Source organism: Bombus affinis, chromosome 9 (genome assembly GCF_024516045.1).
Source record: "Bombus affinis isolate iyBomAffi1 chromosome 9, iyBomAffi1.2, whole genome shotgun sequence".
NCBI classification, from domain to species: domain Eukaryota; kingdom Metazoa; phylum Arthropoda; class Insecta; order Hymenoptera; family Apidae; genus Bombus; species Bombus affinis.
In genome coordinates this window covers 12,800,768-12,814,451 of record NC_066352.1, presented here as the reverse complement: position 1 = coordinate 12,814,451, position 13,684 = coordinate 12,800,768, and the positions used below count along the sequence as shown (strand labels likewise).

General features: G+C 38.7%; 1 protein-coding gene across 4 annotated transcripts; it reads left to right on the top strand.

Annotated features, from left to right (window-relative positions):
* The first annotated feature begins 81 nt into the window (after window positions 1-81).
* On the top strand, window positions 82-11,894 carry LOC126920660 (uncharacterized). 4 transcript variants are annotated; one of them, XR_007712046.1, is made up of 7 exons: window positions 86-406; window positions 479-1,172; window positions 1,282-1,411; window positions 1,557-1,675; window positions 4,853-4,947; window positions 6,993-8,210; window positions 11,752-11,894. XR_007712046.1 is itself a non-coding variant. In XM_050731351.1 (6 exons), exons 1-6 carry the CDS (start codon window positions 396-398, stop codon window positions 8,095-8,097), a joined length of 2,151 nt encoding a protein of 716 aa, XP_050587308.1. In that variant the 5' UTR covers window positions 82-395; the 3' UTR covers window positions 8,098-10,216. The 4 variants fall into 4 exon arrangements, 2 of the variants coding, with proteins under 2 accessions (XP_050587308.1, XP_050587307.1); XR_007712045.1 differs by having other exon boundaries at window positions 11,614-11,891; XM_050731351.1 differs by lacking the exon at window positions 11,752-11,894 and having other exon boundaries at window positions 82-406; window positions 482-1,172; window positions 6,993-10,216.
* The last annotated feature ends 1,790 nt before the right edge of the window (window positions 11,895-13,684 follow it).

Below are 13,684 nucleotides of genomic sequence, written 5' to 3'. Positions count from 1 at the left end.
AAGTGTAGCATAATTAGTGTAATATAATACGATAATATGTTTCTAAGAACTAAAAAGTAAAGTTCGCGGTGTCATTCTAGAACTAATCATGTTTTGTGGCAAAGAAATGGTAGGGATTCATTCAACCAATCAGCCACAAAGTGATAACGACCGATTCTGAATAGAGTAGAGCAGGCCGAGTGTTTACCGTCCTTAGTCCTTATTTACTATTATCTATTATGCACTACGACTCATGCTGTAACGCGAATTAGCAAGTTTAAGCTTTGTAAGAGTCAGGAAGTCAGTATTCCAGCGTACGCGTTACGATACGATATCTGTTTGAGTCTCCATGTCACGTACATCGCAAGTGTTGATCCACGGCTAACCTCTGACACAGTGTATAATATTCCGCAAAAATGGATAAAAGGTAAGACGCGATGTTTCTCGTGGTTCATAAGATACATGGTTGTCAATTTGTATAATTTTGATGAATCTTCAGCAGGTTAGACGCTTCGAGGTTAGAGAATCGTGAGGATGTTATTAGTCATTCCAAGAAGAACAAAAAACGATCCAGTAAGAAAAGCAGTATGTGTGGCTCGTGGATGAACAACACACAAAACAATCAAAATAACGATATAGTACCTGGAATGGAATATCCACATTTACTGTGGCAGTCTAACATGCCGCAAAACTTTCAGAACAATGGACAACGTCTCTTTACAACAACATCTGACCCTAGCATGTGTGGTTATACACAGATGCCTATGACATATACCATGGAGCCTGTTTCATTGCCAACCATGTATAGACTGTATCAGCCGGTGCCAGTCTCTGGTATAAGAGCCATTCACAGTAGACCCCGACGACATTGTAATCAAAATCAACCATTGAACTTGAATATGAATTCTATGGCAAATGGCTACACGAGTCTACAAGAGAATGGGGGAGGATCTCCTGTCCCTGCTAACTATCAGAATGGAGATTACACGAGTTTGCCACCTACTGCTAATAAGAACAATGGAATAAACGGAGATGAGATAAATTCGGAACATCGGAGGTATTCAGACCCTGGTCTTGGGTCTGCAGAAGCACCGGTACAGAGTCAGAGCGAAGACTCTGATAGTGCTGACAGTGGTAGCTCCATTACTACGGTTGGACGTAGCAATAAGTTAGTCCTATCTCTTATCGAACAGGTAAGTAGTTTTCCTTGATAAATAAACACAGATTATAGCCACATAAACACAGGTATATATTTAAGGCATTACAGAAATGTAATTAGTAATCGCGTAATTTTGTTTCCAGATGACAGAACTGAAAAAGAGCAATAATCAACTGTTTAAAGAGTTAAACGAAACAAAGTCTGAAATAGGTAGTATGAAGACAAAATTAGCAGTTTGTAGTTCTTCGGATTATCAACCAGGAATGTTATCAGGTAAATGTTAACGAAAATCGTTATAGTATCTTATTATTAGTACCTCTATTATACGATACATTTTTGTTACTCTACTTCTACGTTTTTGCATTAAATCCGTATAATTAAAAAGAAATTAATCCCATAAATATTTTAATTGTTTCAGATTTTATTCGCGAAATCAGGCAAGCCAACAAAACATACGAGGATGTACTAATTTCAAAAGTAAAACTCATGATTGAGGAAAAGCTGAACCAAAGGTCGTTGGAAGTGGCAAATTTAAACGTACGTATTGAACTAACTTATACAAAATTAATTTCTATCAGTTACTAATTAGTTTTTAAATCAAATTCCCTATCTAAATCAAATTCCCTATCTATTAATCCGCTCCGCCCCATACACTTACTCGTATCACAGTTATTCAAAATACCGACTCACAATCGTGATTCGGTAACATAAAAGTTTTCCGTAAACAAACACAATGTGTTATCGTTATACTTGTCCTTTCGATCGTAGACCCAAGCGTCGATAGGTTTGTGAAAAAGTTCGTTCGGTGAAGAGAAGGCAGGAAACTTCGAAACAGGATAAAAATTCAGCGGATAGAAAACGTGGGAAGTGAAAACAAAGCGGATAAAGAGAAAGGAAGAGAAAGAATCTACTTTGCAGTTAGGCTACGGTAATGTGCCGCTCCGACCGACGCTTTCGGCATTTCCATGACGTGGTCATGGACGTATTGTTTGCGTAGCATTCGTACGTTTTGTTTGATTAGGACGGCCAGGTGATCTTCGCTTCTTCCCTCTCTCACCTTTCCCCCCTTTTTCCTTTCTTACGATTTTCCTTCCTCGATTATCATCTGCGCGCGAATTTTCATCGATCAAGTTCGTCCGTACGCGTTTCCCGAGACCCCATCTTTTTTTGTTTGATTATTTATGTACGTTTGCGTTGGAATTTTTATATACCGTTCTTCAAATAAAGACTCCCCTGTTTTTCGTAATATTTATATCGACTGCGCAGCTTGATATTAATAGAAAGAAGTATCTAGAGCGTATTCATATTCATGTCTAGCAGAGAGTTAGCGATTGAAAAGAATAAGCCGCCTTTAAATATATACATAGTTTGTCGTTCTCCAGCAATTTTTCACAGCGATCTGTTTAATATGAAGCGTTTCACCGAAGTTAGTCAAAGTATCGTTTATTATTTATGGGAGAGAGCATCATATCTTCTGTATTTCAATCAAGAATGGTATTCTCGTTCAATTAATTTCTTATTATCTAAGAAGGGGATCTGTATACCAAAGTAATTCATTTATTCTGTTCATGAGAAATAACGTTCAATTTGAATCTTTGCCTCTTTGTTATTTTACCAATAAAAAATATCTGCTGCTATTCTATCTTTCATACTTTCACATTAGGTGGTAAGTATTGTTTTCAACCAAAGAGGTATACGAGACAAAAAATTGGTATCCAATTATATTAGGTCATCCCCTGATTAACGCAATATTCTTCATCGCGTATATTAAGCGAGGAGAAACAATTATCCATTGATATATAATCGATCGGTATTTTGCATCATTTTTTAAAATTACTTTTCTCTGTCGAGTCCATTAAGTTATCGAGTTTTCTTTTGTGAATTTTATCGTTTCCAATTCAACTCTCAGCGAAGTCACATTAATTACATAAATCTATTTGACGTAACGTGTGAATCATACTTTACGTAAATGATATATTTCTTGATACGATCTATCTGAGAAATCTGATGCGTTCAAACGAGGAAGTCTCGTACAAAGAGCCTAGATATTTCATACTTAGACAATACTTAATATCGTGACAAACGATGCTTCTAAAATTATTAGGAGGATGAAATAATATCCATATCTTCAGCTCCAAAGTCAAATGAAAAAATATAATATTAGTTGACACAAAACAACAACCTTCTTCTTCTTCTTCTTCTTCTTCTTCTTCTTCTTGTAGTCTCACAAAAAAAAAGAAGAAAAAAAAAAAAGAAGAAACGAATCTCCATATTATAGCAGCCCCTTCAATTTAAAGACTCGAAACTTACTTTTACTCCAATTGCATTCTCCTGCTGGCATCGCAGTAAAAATCGTCTTCATCCCCTAATTGGTCTCACCGAGGAAACGAAAGGCAGCTTCGTGTTCTCGATAAAAACCCAGCCTGATACCGGAGAACCTAATGTAGACGTAATACGAAATATCCGTGACGTTTGGTAAAAATGATTAGGTTTCACATGAGGGTGTCAGCCACGGGGGTAGAAAGGAAGATAGAGGAAGAGAACGCTTTGCCCCGTGTGTTACGGTGCGTCGAGGGACGAGGAAGGGTGAAGGATGAGGCACTTAGCGGCTGTCACGGCCTCTCCCTTGGCCTCCTTCCTGCCCCTCTTTTCCTCTTCTGTCTTCTCGGGTTTCAACCATCCATTAGCCTCATCAGCCGAAGCGATGGCCGTCCGCGCCATGCTAGCCTCTCTTCGTCTCGTTGCCAATCTCCGTAATTGAACCTCCGGGACCTTCCACTTTCGACCATGTAAATTTCTGCCATGTTCGCTTTCTGGCATTTCGACGCGTTTTCACGCGGGCCAAGTGGCCGTCGCGACGATTCACGGAATCCTGTTCTTCGCACCGTCTCGCTATTTCGATTTTCTGCTGTTCACAAAACGATTCTCTTTTACGTCGGCAACGAATTTTTATTGCCATCGAACGGAGCGTTTACGATCGCAGGATAAAGGCGCCGGAGAATTACTTTGGACAAAACGAATATTTTATAATTTTAGAATCGGATGTCTTAAAACGAACATCTCACGCGAAGAACGCTCGATTGGTATTTACGTTACATCTTCGAAAATTACGATCGAAGGACGTTCCCTGCGTTGCTTAATTCTTTAACTTTCGTCGCAACTGGCGTTAGACGAAGAAATTTAAACGGATTTTAAGGAATATCGTATAACGTACGATATGTATGTACATAAGTACTTGAAAATCAATTATCGTACCACGTGCAAACGAATATCATAAATGCTCCTTCTCAAAAATATTATTTCTCTTGCACGGTACTTGGTAATTGCGAGCACGTTCTAGAGAATCGTACGAGCAAAGAGATCTAAGCCAGTAAAACGTTATCTCGTGAAAAATTGCAGGTTGCTATGTAAATTGTTTGATTTCTTTCGAAACGTGCCGAGCCATCTTATCTGTGCCGAGTATTATTGCCCCCCTTATCTTTTATCTTTATTCTCGTTTTCTTCCGACGGGAAGAAACTTTGGGAAAAATTTCTTCCAACCGACCGTCTTAAGATTCGTTAAACCTGTGTACAGCTTTATTTCTATATCTCTATGTTTCTAATGTAATTCACGCTTTGCCAATAATTTTCAAATTATTTCTAAATATAATAAAAACTTTTACGTTAACGAGAGAACATTTATGAACGCACGAGTTTCTCGTCGAATCGTTTCAGAATCAAATAATGAAACTGATGGAGGAGAAAGAAGAGAGTGACAGACGAATAGCAAAACTGGAGGAGGAAGTTGCCATGTTGAAGCTGAACGTAAAGTGAGTACCCAGTTATAGTTTCGCATGATTACTGCAAATTCCTGTAATAAACTTTGCTATTTCTTCATCGTTTCTTCTTTTATCAAATACAGGTTTTGTGGATTGTTTTACACGTGGTTTTTCATCTAGCATACATTTCGCACTGAGTTTAAATCTCTTGTAAAATATCATTGATATCGATAGACCACGTGGCATTTGTGTCGATCGAACGTTTTTCAAATTGCGATCACGAGCGATAAGCGTGGAGTTTCACGGAAAAGTAGCTTTGTCGAAATAATTTATTTCTACGTTTGATCGGTGGAAGGAAATTTGAAATTTGATTTGCCGTCGCATATTGCGATATACTTTCATTTTCTTTATTACATACTCTTGTCGGACGTTTTTTTTTGAACTAGGAGAAACATCGTATAAGATCGTAGTCTTTTCTTTTTTATTTTTTTTCCAATTTTTTTTCATTCTCGCCCTCTGTTTCTTTCACGTCGTTTTCCCGTTTTCCTGCATTTTGGCAGACCGAACAGAATTACGATATTTCTATTATTTATATCGTTTTATTTATTGTTGGATTTCTTTGTCACCTAAAACGAGTGTTCCGTTAATTAAAAATGTACTTTGCAATTTTACACGTCTTTTTATTTACGACTTCATATTTTTTTATGGTAGTAACAAGAATTTATTTCTAATTCGAGTGAATTCGTTTCGTTGCAATTTTTGTCGATTTAACGTAGAAGATTGGCCACCAACCGTGCTGCTAGAACTTTATTTCTTCCTTTGCGATCTATAACATAGAAGATACGTATATACGATATTTTCAATTTTCTTATAGGAAATCTCTGATCACCGAATTAATTACTTCGATCTATTACTAACAACCAGCATGCGATAACTCGCCTTCGCAGCTCTAGAAGTATTCATTTCTCTAGATAAAATATTACACGAACATTTAATAACCGAAACCATCCTAATTACAAAATTATTAAGCGCACTAACTAACACGTTAGCTAGAACCTCTCGAATAATCACTCGAGCTTGTAACACATTTTTCCTCTTTTCAGCCTATTCGTTAAAAGAAGACTGCTTTTAGACACTTTTCTTTATGATCTTTTAAGAAACTAACCGCTAATTTCCCAACTAGCTAACCACTAAATCAATTACCTAGCCGAAATTGCTTTAACTTTCTTCTCTTAGATTTAAGTTTCAACTCGGAAAGTCGTTCCCTTTGCAAACTGGTATTCATCCCTCTTTGAAAAATCATTTAAAAATACCAGTCTTGAAACGTTCATCACTAAATAGCTATGCATCTAAGCGTATTATCGTGCAGCCATACTCTTCTTTGCTTTCTAAATTTCAGAAAATCTAATATAGACGTCGGTATAGAATTTCTCTTTACAGACGTTAGTTAGCAAATAATTATTTAATTTTATCGCAGCAACGTTCTTTCAATTTAAATCACCGAGTAAACGCTTAAACGAATCGCCACTTGTTGCTTAAAAGCTATTTCAAAATCCTCTTAAAGATTTTTCTCGCTAAATGATTTCCAAACTAAACAGCATCTTGCGACACTCTTCTCCAACTCTGAAACCATCTAGCGAACGCTTACGAATCGTCATTTTAACAGAAAGCTTCTGCGAAAACACTCGCTGTTTGTAAATGAATTAGTCGAAATAATTGCAGATCACTTGGATATTTAGTAGCTCGCCTGTCGCAAACCTTCATCCACTGAACCTGAATTTGAGAAACGCTACGATTCAGTCTCGAAATTCAAGAGAAACTTCACCCACTTAAAAAACGAAAAAGAAAACAAAAAATGCACGAGACCATCTCCCAGCTTTCTTATCCTTCCATCTTCTCTTTGCACCCGCACTTTCTCGATTATTTACACCCCGCACGTGAAAATGGGACCGCATGCACCAAACACCCACCCACAAAACGCAGAACCAACAAAACACATACGCCGTCTAATGGATAATACGCGCGCGCGATCTCCGCGTGCTGAACACATATGTATATATAAACATGGTGGAAATTGTGTGTTGATTGGCACGTAGCAACGAAGGCCGCGAGATCGCCGCGTTCGAGGAAGAGACTCTGGCGCTGAGACGGGAGCTGCAGGAGGCCCGGGCGTCCAAGTGCCTGGCCGAGAATCACGCGGCAAAGTGCGTAAACGCAAGATCAGTCACGCCTGTCGCTACTTTCGATACTACGCAATCCTACGTAACCAGCACCCCCGTGCGTACCGCTCTATCCGACACCTGTAGCCTGATCCCCGCACCACCGTCATCGACATCGTCGTTGTCCTCGATAGTCCCACAACACATCACCTCGTTACTACGTTCCCGAACCGCGGACCTGGCTCACCATTTCGTCGCAGACAAGACGAACGTTCATCGAACCGCTGATTGTAGCAGTCCGACAACGTCCATCAATGCTTCGTGGTCGTTGGACGATCAGTGTCAGATGTCTAGCAGCGGTAACCAGTCGCCGCTGATAGTTACCGCTAGCAACAGTCTCGAGCAACATCGCACGGATGTCAGTTTGGAGGAGAGCTCCAATTTCTCTGCTTCCGAGCTCGCGTTAGAGACCAGGAGTTCCGATCAACGCGACGACGACGACGACCTTATCCTCGTCGAACATCGTTTGGACGAGAATCCGAGCTCGAAGAAGACGAAAGACGAGGACATGGTGCGAGACGACGAGCCTAAAACAGATTCCGCTACGACCAAGAGTCTTGGCGCGATATCCTCGAACCTGCAAGAGAAAAGGATAAGAGAGTCGAAGAAGGAGGTGGAATTGTCGCGTGGTCATCATCAGAGAGTAGGATCGAAGAAGTCGAGGAAGAAGAAGGGTGGTTCGGTGTCGAAGAGATCGTTCGTCGAAACGGACAAAGTCGGAACGGTCGCAGAGAGGAACGAGAAGAGTGGGACGAAAGACGCGCGGAGAACGGTGAGCGAGGACGAAGATCGAAGTCGTCCGAATGGCGGCGACGACGACGTCGACGACGACGAAACGAGCCGAGCCATCACCGAGATCCCGGAAGTGACCGTAGTCGGTGGTGGCTCCTTCGTGCCGAAAGATCTCTGCTCGACGGGAATCCTGACCTCCAGAGTCCTGACAGCACCTTCACGCGCTACCTACACCACCGCCTACATTTAGGCTACGTACGCGCGGGGCCCCTGCGAACCAAACGCGAACCAACGGTCGCCGTTGAGCGAGGGGGGCTTCAAGGGCTTGCTAGAGGCTACTACTATGTACATGTCAAATAGCACGTAGGTCTATCGTTGTACCACTCCTTTTCTCTCTGTCTGTCTGTTTCCGTATAGACACTTTTTCCGTCTTTCTTCCTTTTTCTTCGTGGACACGCTTCGCGCTATTTCTTCGGGCTCGACGAACGACCTTTCGCTTGGTTCGCTGTGTTTACGGAATATTATTTAAACGAAGGTATTTTCAGCAGGTGCCTTTAAGTCAATATTTTAGGTATTTCGAGCCTATGCTCCAGTTTATGAACAAGCGTCGATTAAGAAAAACAAAGATTAAGAAGAAAAATATCGATTTTAAAGAAGTATTTTATCAAGACATATATCGTAGGTTTTTATCGTGGTATTTCGGTGATTTCGTCAATTGTTTATTTAGTTACTTGGACTTCTTAAGGGTTCTCTGTTTTAGTTTTTAAGAAAATATTTGTTATGACGTTTACGGACAAATTGTATAAAATGATTGTTTTATAGTTGGACAAAATATTCTAGAGCATTATTTCTAGTACTTTGTTGCCTTTTCTTGTATTTTTATCGTCTTTTTCTAGTTGTAGAAGACACGCTCCTAAAGTACGTAGTATCATTTCTAATATAAACGAAGCGATAAACCAGGAATGAAACCTGCGACCAAGCTTAAGATCGTTCGAAAATATTAATAATCGATGTGTATGTTTTCCTCGATGGCTTTTGTTCAAAGTACGAGAAGAGTTAGAGTATTTTGTACTTTGGAAGAAATCCGTCTCTGTTTAATAATTCACGTAAATTTATTTATCCATTTTTGTATTTTCACGATCTGTCGATTCTCATTTTTCTGTACTCTTCTTCTACTTACTTATTGTACAGTTTCGATGTGTTCGAAGTGAAAGTGAAAGAAACGAATATATTTCGAGTATTATATCGACATTAAAATTTACAGTTGAAAAATTCGCGAAGAAAAGAATTTTCGCGGGGAAAATAGTTTTAGAGTTTGCAGATTCTTTCACTTTCGCTTTGTAGCTGTAATTAATTATACGATAAACGTGTGTACATTTAAATAGCGTAAATTAGTACGTTGGCATGGCTTTTGCAGCTTGTCTAGCATGCGTTTGATTTCTTCATTCTTTCTTTATCATTTTCAATATCGAGTGTACATTGTTTTTCCAAGCCTCTATCATATTATTTTTGCTTTAATTCCCCTTGAACTTTTCAACTGGTTCGATTTTCGTCAATTCAGATCGATCACTTTTAAATCAACTTAAACATCGTCAGCATTAGGTATACAGGGAAGGTTTAGTATTCTTATACAATTCTTGTAAAAGTAATTTTAAGAATCTCTTACGTTTTTATATCGATATCGTAAATATTATTTTAAGTAATGTCCTCGAGTAAATACGCTTTTTTTTTAGATGTAAGTTCGAGACAATTGACCCTGCTACGTAATAATGTTAATATCTTTATATGTTATAGAAATAATTATACAATTATGTTATATATTTCGTTATTAATCTAATAAGTTTCCAAGGATTGTCGCGTAATGTAATTAGTATTTTATTAAGAAAAAAATTGGAACGCATCGGACAGAAATTAAAGATGTTAAAATATTCTCTTGCTATCTTGAAGAGAGCGACGAACATGAAATAGGCATTGGTATCGTTCGTGATTTCTTCGATAATTTTCAGTCTGCGCAAAATATCAGAAAATGTTTGTCGGGACGTGCGACTTTTCGTTTCGATTCTACGTTGAAATTTTTTCGTAAAATACGGCAAGCAGAAAAGCTTGCCAAAACGAGAGTGAGACTGGAACATAAATACACGTAAAAATTGGAGGATCGTAGCAGGGTTAAGACTGACTAAATAGCAACAGTATAATATACGTACTTCGATCTATCGAACAGTGCCAGTTAAAAAGTTCCGACGATACCCGCAAACATGTTAACCTTGTTACACGTTTTCGAGCGTCAATATTTTCGACGTTACGCAACTTCCCTTCCAGGAACGAAAATAGAAAAATAAAATAAAAAAAAAAAAAAAAAAGAAAAAAAAGGGAGGAAAAATAATGGTTTTCATCGATGGCCGAGGACGAGATCGAAAGAATCAACGTATCATTATCGATTATACTCGTTGCATCCCCGTCGTTTCGCTCAAACATCATAAAAGTCCCGGTGTGTACAGTTTAAACAAGCAAAGTCAATTTTTATCTTTCGATCTGTTCGTTCGGTGGAAATAACGACCGCCACCGATACACGTTTCTCCATTTTTCTCTTCCTCTTACCCATTCTTTCTCTTTTTTCTTCCCCTCTCTCGATATTCCTCTGCAATTCTCTGTTTCGTTGCATCGAGTTTGTACGCGGCAATTTAATAAATGATCAAATATTATATTAATTTAATGTTTTCAAGCCGGCGCTCGCGTTGCGTGTGCGTGCGTGTGTGTGTGTTTGCGCGAGCGCGCACAAAATTGATATTTTCTTTCTTCTACAATTTCCACGGCAAACAGCCGCCGTAGAATCCCCGTCAACAACGGCAAACAACAAATTAATTCGTTGTTTAAACAGTTCCAGAGGCCGGCTGTTTGTCGCTGGCAAACGCGTTTAACGCCACCGACAAGGAACGATCCTGCTAAATTCCAAAGGAACTTCTTAATACATATATTCCGAATTTCCCTTATTATTTTTGTGTATAATGTAGTCTCTATTTACCGTGCGAGAAGTATCTTTTGCGAAAAGTCATTTAGGACTTGTAGGGTGGATGGCACTCTGTTCGCTGTTGAGACTGTTTGACGAACAAAAGATCGAAAAATCAACCGTTCGTTCGGTGTTGGTAATACGAGTGATTTGCTTTGACTCATATTTATCTTATACGGAGAGAAGATAATCTTGTCTTTTCATTGTCAGTTCACTTTTTGTCGCGAGAGGAATGGCGGAAAATTTGTCAACAATTTTTAGATCTTAACGTTTGACGGATTTCGAGATCTCAGAATTTAAACGTTTTACAAATATTTTATAAAATAATTGTTTTTTTCTATTATATTTCGCAAGAGTCGGTAGATAGAAATTCCGACGTCGAACACTGTTTTTAATCGCAACAGAGTTGATTTTTCCAATCATGTTCGTCGAATGAACCAGTAGAAATTATCTGACGAACACAATGCGAAGCGGAATTTTCTAAATTGGGAAATTTGAACGTTCGAAACGAGCAAAAACAAATTTACAAAACGAACATCTTTGATCGATTATATCAACGAGCGCCATCCGCCTCAAAAATCCTGACAGAAAGATTTCACGTTGCAAACACCTTGTGTATATATTCCTTGCACATCAAGCGTATTCCACACTTTATACAATCCTCCATAACTCAAAGACAACCCCGCAAGACGCCAATGGACGAGGGTAGACCGCGAGTGACCGGTTTTGGTCGTGTGTATTCTTTTTCTGTTCTTCTAGCTGGTAGCATGGCTTTCAGCTGACCTCACTGTTGCTTTTGCCGCTTCTAAAGAGAGCATTACAGAGATTTCTTTGGGCCGAGTAGTGGATGATAGGCGAACGAACGCATGTAACGTTCATTGACTCGTGATTTGTCAGACCGGAGAAGCTGCTGGACATTCTGCGTAATAAGATGATCGATCCCGCCGACCAAGGGGGAACCATTCCGAGCTTGGTGAACGTGAAACGCTCGAGGAACGCTTCCTCCTCGTCCGAGGATGAAGAGGAAGACGAAGAGGAAGGAGATGAGAAGAATAATCAGGAGGGAAGGCAGCGAAAGGACGAAGAGGACGGTGGTAAAGTGGACGAGCAAGGAGGAACAGCGTACAGAAAGAAGGTTCCTGAATGGTTGTCGATGATCGAGAATGGTATTAAGCTGTCCGGACCTGTTACCGATTTTTAGATCACAATTTTTCGGAATATTCGAAATTTTCGATTAGAGTTTAAGCGAAGAAACAGGGTGATCTGATGTGTTTGCACGGTGTGAGATAACCTGAAGTGGTTTGAAAAGGTTTGCGATGAGATTGGAAGGAAGCGTGTCAGAGTATTTCGTATATGAACTCGTTGATGATCTTGGATGGAGTATTGGAAATTCTAGACGAAACTTTGAAAAGTAAAAAGATTTGGCGCGTCAGAGTGGAAATGTTTGTAAAAGTTTACGATAGTTAGTAGTAGCGTGTTTGAAATCTCGATAATCTTTGAAGCATTGGAAATTTTAAGTTAGAATTCGAGAAAATAGGAGGATGCCAGGGGAAACGATAGTTTTGCAAGATTTGAAGAGGTTTGTAGAAATTTGAGATTTAAAGAAGTAGCATTAGACTATTTGGATTTTTCGACGATCCTTGGAATACTGGAGATTTTATATTAAGGTGTAGAAAACGAAGGATATTCGAAGCGTTGGAATGGTTTGGAAGAGTTTGCGAACGTTTATAGCGATCGGAGATCGAAGAAACTGGCAACAGAGTATTTAGATTCCTTAATAATCTCTGGAATTGAATTTTTTGAATATCGCAGATATTATTGAACGATTGTGTGAAAGTGTTCACGAATTTGACGAATGTGAACGCTTCGATCGGAGCATAATGAATGACAGAATTGAAATTGTTAAGTCCACGACGTTAGATCAACTCTTCCAAAAATTGTCAAATTTTTACGCAAAAACGAAGAAGAGCGAAAAATCATGAACGATGATCGAGAAGAGTATCAAGCTCTCTATCTGTGTCACCTTAGGCCATAGTTTTTAAAAAAAGATTTTCAAACAAGTAACAAATATTTTAGAATAAGTTTGAAGTTGTTTGATAAGCGATAACAAATGCTTGTTAATTCTTTTAAATCAATTTGTTTGTTCTATTGAAATTACTCGAGTTTGAAAGATCTTGACGACCTTTTGTTTCAATAATAAGAAACATAACGCGTGACAAGCGTTCAATCAAACGATTTCTACAATTGTCGTTTGTTTGAGCGTCATAAAATGACTAATTTTTAGACATCGCTTTGGTTACTGCGAAGAACGTGGATTGCAATGAAACGGAGAAGACGAACATTTCTGCAATTCTACAAAGCTTAATAACTTTTTTTATGGATTAAGTAATATTGTACATACAGTTAGCGTTGGGAAAAAAAATCGAGGGAACCTCATTGTTTCAACCCTCGGATAATCTCGACTTATTTATAATCTTAATCTTTTTCTACATTTTTCGTGTCATAAATTTCATCGGAGATTAACGCTTTAAGGAGATTAACGCGAGGATAATCTCTCGATTATTCGAGATTTAGTAACGAGGTTTGATAAAACTGATTCGCAACCTTACCTGTGATCGTTCATTCGTCCCAATTTTGTTAGAAGACGGTTCCTCGAGATTTTTATCATACCGTCGAACGTGCCTGAAAGTTTGCTAGATTTGTTAAACGATTTAAATGAGTTTTCGCTGGAAAAGCGCGTACTCTTATCCCTCGCGATCTATTCCCAGATCAGGAACTAAAAATAAGATAAAATCGAATCAAAATTATATTGTTAAAATAATAAAATCTA